The 8,807-nt window shown below is 51.9% G+C and overlaps 1 protein-coding gene and 1 pseudogene across 1 annotated transcript, besides 4 other annotated features; both read right to left on the reverse strand.

Moving 5' to 3' along the window:
- Window positions 1-916: a sequence feature (heterozygous, non-Esmeraldo-like haplotype).
- Tc00.1047053507219.9 (trans-sialidase, putative) lies at window positions 1-2,468 on the reverse strand (the record flags this gene model as incomplete). The annotated part of the gene is made up of 1 exon (XM_800640.1): window positions 1-2,468. A coding segment is annotated over one exon (2,468 nt), but the record flags the coding sequence as incomplete, so codon positions are not given.
- Window positions 917-8,807: a sequence feature (areas not merged during assembly with more than two copies in the genome that could not be assigned to a particular haplotype).
- On the reverse strand, window positions 3,425-5,794 carry Tc00.1047053507219.20 (annotated as a pseudogene).
- Window positions 6,509-6,627: a mobile genetic element.
- Window positions 6,550-8,807: a mobile genetic element.

An 8,807-nucleotide genomic window follows, 5' to 3' on the forward strand; every position in this document is an offset into this window, starting at 1 on the left:
GGTGGAGACGCCAATTCGCCGCTGACATCCGTCTCTGTCTCCTCCCCCCTTGTTCCGTGAAAGCCACGGCCCCCAGAAGACACTGCGGCAGCATCACTGCCTTCAGAAGCTTCCACGGAGGATTGTGGCCGTGGAAGCGCCTCCTCAACTTCCTGCTCTGCTTCCCCCTCTTCAGGTGATGATGGTGTTTCCTCCTCTTTCTCAGTGAGGAACTCCTTACCAGGGCTCGGAATACGGACTGTGCTGACACTGAGTATCGATGCAGAGGGAGCCTCAGGCACCAAAACATTGTTGGGTCTTGTATTTTGTCTCTCAGGATCCCCGTTACCAAACGCTGCATGGCTGCCGTGGGATTCTTCGTTTCTCTTGACTGGAGTAGCCTCAAATTCACCGGTGGACCTCGGCGGAATCTCCGGCACCGAGCGTGACTCCTCACCAGGGTTTGGAATAGAGACTTTGCTGGCTCTGAGTTTCGCAATTTCACGTCCATAGATTATGCGGTTGTACAGCAGGACGTTGGTCACCGTCAAGTGGCTGCTTTCCGAACCCTCCTTATTCTCCGAGTCAAAATAGATGTGTGAGACCCTGTGATCTTTAAACAGATTCCAGTCGTATTCCCCAGAATAAACCCGCATTCTGTCAACGTACACATCCCACTCACTGGCATCCATTTGCAGCATTACTTGATATGTTTTGTTTGGTTGCCAATTATACTTACCTTCGTAATATTCATAGTGTTCATCATCTTCGGCACCTCCATAAGTTCCATTGGGAAGTGTGAACCTCCACTTTTTGTCGTGGGTGTACGACAGACCAAAGAGCGCCGTGCTTTTGGTGTCATTCATGATCACACCCATCAAAGGAATGGGGCTGCCTGCCTGCGGCACCTCGTGGATGGACATCGTCGCCACAAGAGTGAATTTGTTGTTAGCAAAGTAGTACGGCACAGTCTGCCCCATGTCGCCAACAGGCCACACCGCCCACGCTCCGGGTCCTTTGAACGTCAATCCATTGCGAACCCTTGGCTCCCCATTATTCACAGTTGCATTCACGCCGAGGTACTCGTCCCTCCATTTGTTATCAGAGAAGTTACCAGACAAGAAGCCAACAAGCCCATAAGTGGGAACAGGACCAGCGCAAATACCCTTCTTTCTCGGGTCGACAGTGGCGCTGGAACCGGAATGGCATGATTGCAAGGCGCTGTCCAAATCCTTCCATTTCTTCACCATGGATTTGATCCGCTTCAGCTTCTCGGTCAGGCTCACGGCGACAAGACTGTATGATCCGTCATCACCCTTCTTGTTCTCGTACAGTGAAATCAACTTTTCATTCCCACTCTTCATCAACAGCGAGCTCGCGGCAGCGTCATCATCCTCACGGGATATCGGTCCAACATCATACACACGTGACTTGTCCGTCACCCAAAGGTGGAGCCGACCCTTTTGTTTATTGTCGTCCTTCGGATACACCGGCAGGGTGACGAGCATCACACCCTTGTCCTCAATTGTCACTTTGATGAAGGCATTCTGGACACCGTGCCCCTTTCGATTGTGTGAGTCGCCCCACACGCGAGGGAGCGTCTCACCATATGGATACCAATTCCACCCACTCTCAGTGGATCCGCACACGTCACGGTAACCTTGCTCACACGAGGCCATCATGAGGAATCTGCCACCTCCCCACTCCACGATGGTCGGGTCCCTGCAGCCATCACTAACCGTTTGGTGCGAAAGCTTCCATTTCTTCTCTGACTTATCAAAGCGCATGGACAGCAATGAAGTCTTTCCGTCCTCATATGCGGCCTGCATGGGAAACATGAGCGTACCGTCCTTCGTCTTAATCCCCGATCCTCCGCCAGAAACCATGTGGGTCAGGGATTTAGCAACATATTCATCGTTTCCAAACGTCACCGCATGAGTCTCATTCCACGTGATTACATTGCCACCACTGACGCTTCCCTTTACCAGCAAAAGCCCCCAGTCACGTGCAGTAGCCAATTTACCCACCGACGGTGTAACGCTCTGATTTCTCAGAAGCATGTAGACACTGTCGCCAGAAACAACTGTCGTTGGCCGCATTGTGTCCTTTGCCTCGACGGTACCCGTCGCAACACCCTCTGGAAACGGCATCAACAAACTTGTGTCCTCCGTCAATATCTCCGTTGGCTTATCATCAGTTAGATCGAGGTGCCTTGACGCAATCCCAGCACGGCTGCAGCTTTCTCCTTTTTCCTTGCACAGCGCTTCGGCAACGAAGAACACGTTATTGTTCACCTCAACAAGGCTGCGAACGCGGAGCGAGAATAATTTTTCATTAACTTTTGTAGGGGCTTCCCATTGAGAGGATGTCCATCCGATCCCTGTGAATGGATCAACGGCAGTCTTCGTCTGCACAGTGTGTGCAGCCCCACTGCCGCATAACACGACGAGGAGAAGCAGCACCGCAGAGTAGAAGAGGTGCCGGGACATGTTAGGCCTCTGCTGTTCACCCTCTCCTCCTTCCCTCCTCCTTCCGCTGGATCCGGTCACGCGAGTACGGTTGTGTGTTCGGGGCGCCTCCACAGCAGCAACGCTTGAGAGTATATTAATACGTGTGTGTGGGCGGTGTGTGTGTGTACTGTTGTTGTTCCTTTCAGAGCCCTCAGAGTGCACAGTGGCGATTCGCGCTTGTTTTACTTCCTTTTTTGTGTGTGAAGGAAATGGAAAAGGTCATGGAGGAGAAACACAGCGAGTTGCAAGGGAAACCAGTGCGCACCGGCAGCAGCCACCCGCCATGGACGACGAGAAGAGACACACCGCCTCCAGAACATTCTCACGGGCAACGGGATACGGCCACATCCCCGCAGCCAACACACAACGCACCCGGAGCGAGCACCCACCACGCCACACGTTGAAGTGGACCCTCACCCATCCACCAGTCACGCGGCACCAAAATTTGCACAGCCATCCCGCCTTCAATGGAATGCGGCGCCTCACTCAGTGCCGTTACACGGAGCGCGCTATTTCTCCAAAGGAAGTTATACTTCGTCCATCCCTTCAATATGTTTCCGTTCGTGATGGGCCCTACAACAAAATAAAGTAAAAATAAAATGGAAAATGCAGCAATACTGCGGCACCGCTAGCCACAATGAATCTACCACAAGAGAGCAATTCTCCGATTTTGCCTCGTATGCACACACACAATTAACATAACATATGAGAATCACCCAATGTTTGTCACCAAAAAAACAAAAACAAAACCAAAACAACCCCACTCCCTCCCTAATTTAATCCGTCACTGTTATGTTCGATAGCGCTGGACATTCTTGGCATCTTTGTGTCTCAATGCCACCTGGTGCTGGCGCACCCGCACCGCATGGAAACAAAAGCATCCAACTATATAAAAATACCCCAATATTTTTTCACCAGATATCAAACTATCCCCTTCATTCCCCAATTTGTCTTGTTTTCCTGTTTTTTGTTTTTTCCCTCACTTCGGAGAAGCCTCGCCTCTTCTAAAAACTCCAGATGGCACTGACGCTTGGTACTGGTGTACGTTTTTTTTTTCCGGAAACTCAGACTTTCTTGGTTCTCCTCCTCGCTCACTACATTGGAATTGACGACATCACGTCTCTGCCAGCCACCCATCAGCACAATGCCTGCGTGCTGCACGTAAATAAACTCCCACGACATGTCTCGGGATAACTCCTCCCACCCATCAAAACACGCCGCCGGATACTCAGCGAAATGCCGCACAGTGCTGGCGCTCCTGTGATGTCGACACGCCGTAGTTATCCGCAGCCCAACCAGCGGAAATTTCTCTAGCCACCGGTCCCTTACATCAATCTTCTTAGGTCCGCGTTGCAATGGAAACAATCCAAACGGCTCGGTGGGATGTCCTCCGGGGTCACCCTCAGCACGGTGTTCAGTGGCTTTCGGGGTGCTGGCGGCCTCAGCTCCTTGAGTTTCTCCGCTATTTTAATGAAAAAGGCCTCATTCCTGAATGCGTCCAAAGCATATCTCTCCACAAATACAGACGCAAAGGAGCATTCTTATTCCTCGTCACTAAAAAACAAAAATCTCATTCAAGGGGATTATCTTTAGCGTAGCGAAAAATACTCGATCCGCGAGGTAACGAGATAATAATTCTGTCTTAAAATCCTCGGCACCAAGTTTTCCTTTTTCTCGTTTAACACACATAAGTTTGCAAAACGGATTCTCGGTAAACCATGTCGTCATTCCTCCATGCGTAATGCGCTTTGCATCATCCCAAGATTTTACCGATCTCAAGACACGATCAAGTTCATCATAGCGTTTACTGAAGTTTTTCGCATCAAAGATGTAAAGCGGAATCGGCCCCAGAAAATTCATTTGTTGGCAGACCATCCACCAGTATTTCTGTTTCTCCTGTGGAGTCCCATCGCGCTTCATCCATGCGCACATCGCCTTCACATCCATCTCTTCGGGGCAATTCATGATGATTCGGCGGGAATCTCGTTGACTCAGAAACTCATAAATGTCCCTTACCTTTGGGGATGCCAGCACAGTCGTGCCCCATCCGATGGGGGGCGTAAAACTTATCGGCAGCTGTGACCCATTCGTTGGCACATCGTAGATTATATACCCTTTCATCCCACGCTGCGACAAACTCGACACAACACTCCTGGATGCTTTACTACCCACGTATTTTGTCACCATCTTGGCGGTTTTGTCGAAGACGTAGGCCTCATCCTCTCCAAAACAGTGGACTACCACTTTGATTTTCTTGGCATCGCAGTGCAGCAGCTGGTAGAGAAGGTACGAACCGGCATTCATCGACTTCCCGATCCCGGGCGTTCCAACCAACACACGCTGCTCAGGTGAGGAACTGTCTTTCAGATCGTCCTTGACAATCCGCCACACTCGATCCACCTCACAGTTCACATAGCAGTCAACAATGGGTTTATTCTCCCTCCACGAGTACGGCCATCCCTTGTCCGAGGTGAGCACCATCAGCCTGGGACGTGGCGGGCTGAATTGCTCCACACCGTCATCCTTTTCGAAAGTTAGACCTTCCTTCTCGTACGTCCATGACTGCGGTGGTTTTCCCTCACGTACCTCCATTCGGTCCTCACAAATCTTCTTGTCATAAAACCCCAAGACATGGCCCCACTTCGCACCGTACACAGACTCGTAGAATCCCTCCAGCTTGGTTGTCTTTTCTTCAGTATCCTGCCTCTCATCTTCTGCCCTCTGCTTCGCCCTTTCTTCTGCCTCCCACCTTGCTACTTCTTTCCGTATCTGAGTGAGGGCATCGGTAATTTTTTTCCTTGTAGGAGGAGTGACAGTATCCTTCTCTTTAAATTCAATCCAGTCTTCGAGAAACATCACATTCCCGTCCTCAATCTTGCGCCCATCTGTTAAAAGCTGATAATCCTTTAAATTAGAAATTTCTTCAAGCAGCTGCTGGTCTTTTATGTAGGCATCGGGACTCTCCAAAAATTTCCACATTCCCACATTCTGTTCTTCTTCAACGGCCGCCCTGGAGCCAAAATACTCCCGAAGAAAATCATTCAGCTTCATATCGGAAATGTCGGTCTCTCCGTCCAGCAGGATGTCGCTCACGTAGCTGCACATGGTCCACCGTAGTTGCGCTTCCTCCACTCTTATGCAGGTCGCAGCGGGCTGATCTGTGTCACCCTCAAGGTCCGACCTCGCTCTCCTCTGAGAATCTCCCTGTGGCACAACAGACGCTTGGCCCTTGGTATTACCACCTTGCACTCTATTGCGCTCTGAAGGCATTGTTTCTCCTTGTTTTCTTAGCTGGATCGAGTTAAAACTGAACACTAACAAACAATCAAAAGGGGAATAAGAAAGAAATGAGATACGCACGGATATGACCAGCAGCCACAAAAATAGAGACATCCACACAGCGTGACGCACACCACATGCACGGAGACCACCGCAACGACGGCAAGCGGGTACCATCCACCCAGCACAGTGTTGGAGAGGGCCAACAACAACGTGGTGGGCGCGGAGGGTTCGCCCACGCATTCCGCTGGTCACGGTCCCACACCCCTGTGGCACCGCTGTCACCACACACACTCTAAAAGAGGACATGCTCGCACAACGCCGCTGAAACACACAAACACCGCAGTGCTGTCAGTCCGCGGGTGGGAGGATTCGGCCCTCCACACAACAAACGCACACACCGCCACCGCCTCCAGAACATTCTCACGGCCAACGGGATACGGCCACATCCCCGCAGCCAACACACAACGCACCCGGAGCGAGCACCCACCACGCCAGCCACACGTTGAAGTGGACCCTCACCCATCCGCCAGTCACACGGCACCAAAATTTACACAGCCATCCCTCTTTCAATGGAATGGCAGTGCTTCACGCGGTGGCACAAAATAAACATTCACCCAGGCCGCTTTCCTCATCCTGAGGTTATCAATCACGGAAAACAAACAAGACCGAAATGAGAAGTAAATGGAATAAGAGTGGGTTCACCACATCCTCAAACTTTACACCAAGTAAATGTATGTATATATACATCATCCTATAGCCACAATTGTGGCCCGCTCACTCTACTCGGATTGGATACATATATAATTTCTTACGAAGTGGCAGACTTTGGGGTCCTCCAGCCAAAAGACCCCGCCGCTCCCCTTCGCCACTTCCACCCCTTCGCCAAGTGCTGAAGTGTAAAAACACAGCCGCGTGATATGCCGTCTGCGGGGTTGTCCGCAGACCGCACGTAGGCAACGGATGCATGTATTCCGCGAGAGCCAAAAACTCGTATATCCGTTGCAGCTCCCACGTCATGGAGTGTGATTTTGAGCTGCCTTTATTCGCCGCTCCTCGCAGCGAAGTGTTGTCCACCCAAAAGTCCATGGTGGATGGCAAGATGGCGGAAAAAGGCCGATAAGGCCAAGTGTACCGCGCGTGCCTCCGCCTGTATGATAAGAAAGGGCTTCTTCTCCCATTTTCATCCGGCAATTTTAACGTCGCCGGAGTATGGAACAAAAACGGCTCCCCATCCATGGAGCCATGCATTTGTGATGATGGCGGCCTATGCCTTTTCCGTGGGCTTGATGATTCGCTTACGATTATATTCCCGATGCTGTGTCGCAATCTCTTGCCCAAACCAACCGCTGACGGTGGAGGTTTGTCGGGGATGTCTCCTGCACAATCCCCCGGTTAACTGCCGATAATCGTCGTCGCACTGCCTTGATGAAAAAGTAGCAGTCAAATAAACGCCTGACCAAAAATGGCAGCCGCGTACAAAAAACGTGACGCTACAACCTCCATTTCCGCGATGGTTAAATACCTCAGCGACGGCATGGCGCATACACACCGGACAAACTTGTCACTCAGGGACACCGCCCGGTGTGTGTGATCAAACAGCACCCACAGGAAGATGTACTGCGTGGCTTCCAATTCGCGTTCCTCCCATATCGTAGCGTGACGGCCATCCGCGCTAAAAAGCACCTGGGCTTCCCACAATGTCACACCGCTTATCGACCCCTGCAATGCGTATATCATCGATCCATACGTCGATACGCACCAATGGAGGTGCAGCCCGGGGGCGGTGAACCACCGTCGTCACCCCGCAATTGCCGAAGTAATAATAATGTGGAGAATTTCTGGGCCGGCCTTGTGTCCCATTGGGAGCCGTGTGAGCTCCACCAGCGTGCCGTCCTCCACGCGGCATCAAAAGAGATGCCGAGCCCCCGCAGCAACAAAGACCGGAAAAAGGATGCCTTTAATTCCACGCAGGAAGCGGCCTCAGCCATCACAGGTGGCAAATAATGGGAAATGTGTAAAAGAGGAGCATGAGCCTCGTAATGGTCGTCTCTCCTCTCGTCGCGTGGCCACGCGATCCATCGTCGTCGCAAACCGGTGGTTTTCTCCTCCACCACAGAAAAGGCTTTATCCATCCGCCGCTTGTTACTGTGAACGATGCGTCCACAATTATTCCCGCTTCCTTCATTAATCGCGCGTCAGCGACTGGAATCCTCCGTGAGCCTTCGCGCGTTACCGGAGGAGGATAAAGGTAAAGGGGACCGCCCGACGAGTCCACATACTTGCATGAGTCTCTCCAAGGTCGCCGGGTTCAACCGGCTCTGGATCCACTCCAGATTCAATACGGGCACATTGACTTGTTGCTGTAGCGGGACGGTTCGTTCCTCTTGTGGAGTGGCCAGGCGCGTCCTTGTCGCGCGTCTTGTTATTGTAGACGCATGGTGATGAAATTGATGGAGAAACGCTCCTCCGCTCTCAGCCAGGGCTCCTGCCCTTCCGCAGTTTCTCCCTTCACATCAATGCGACCAGCGGCAACACCTGGGTCAGCATTGTGGTGTAACTCCCCAAATATCGAACTGTGCTCTGGGGAAGGTCGAACGGGTCGACGTGCACCGCCAACTGCGAGATCACGTGTGGATCCAAATCGTGTGTCTCCACAATTGGAGCAGCGTGCCTCAACGCTCCCCGTTTTATGGAATGCGCCGTGGCATCCAAGGAGCCAGAGCTCGTGTCACCTGTGCAGTCGTAAGTTTCGTGAGCTTCTCGTTGCGTCGAAGTGTCCTGCATAACTTTATAGTGTCTAACGCATCCTGCCCTCGTGTCCTGACGAACCGAAAGGCGCGGTGGGGATCCGCCCTCGCCGTCCTCGGCGCCACGGACCAATCCAAAATTATGGTCCCGTCCGCCTCCAGTGTGGAATTGTTGGGAGTTAAGGCCGCAATCTCAGACCAACAGCTCGCCGTTATCCACGCAAGTCGTAAGAAAACACGTTGCTTCCAATCGGTCCGGTCGCAGATATACCGATTCATCCCTTCCTCT

This window comes from Trypanosoma cruzi, genomic scaffold (assembly GCF_000209065.1).
Source record: "Trypanosoma cruzi strain CL Brener 1047053512997 genomic scaffold, whole genome shotgun sequence".
Classification (NCBI taxonomy): domain Eukaryota; phylum Euglenozoa; class Kinetoplastea; order Trypanosomatida; family Trypanosomatidae; genus Trypanosoma; species Trypanosoma cruzi.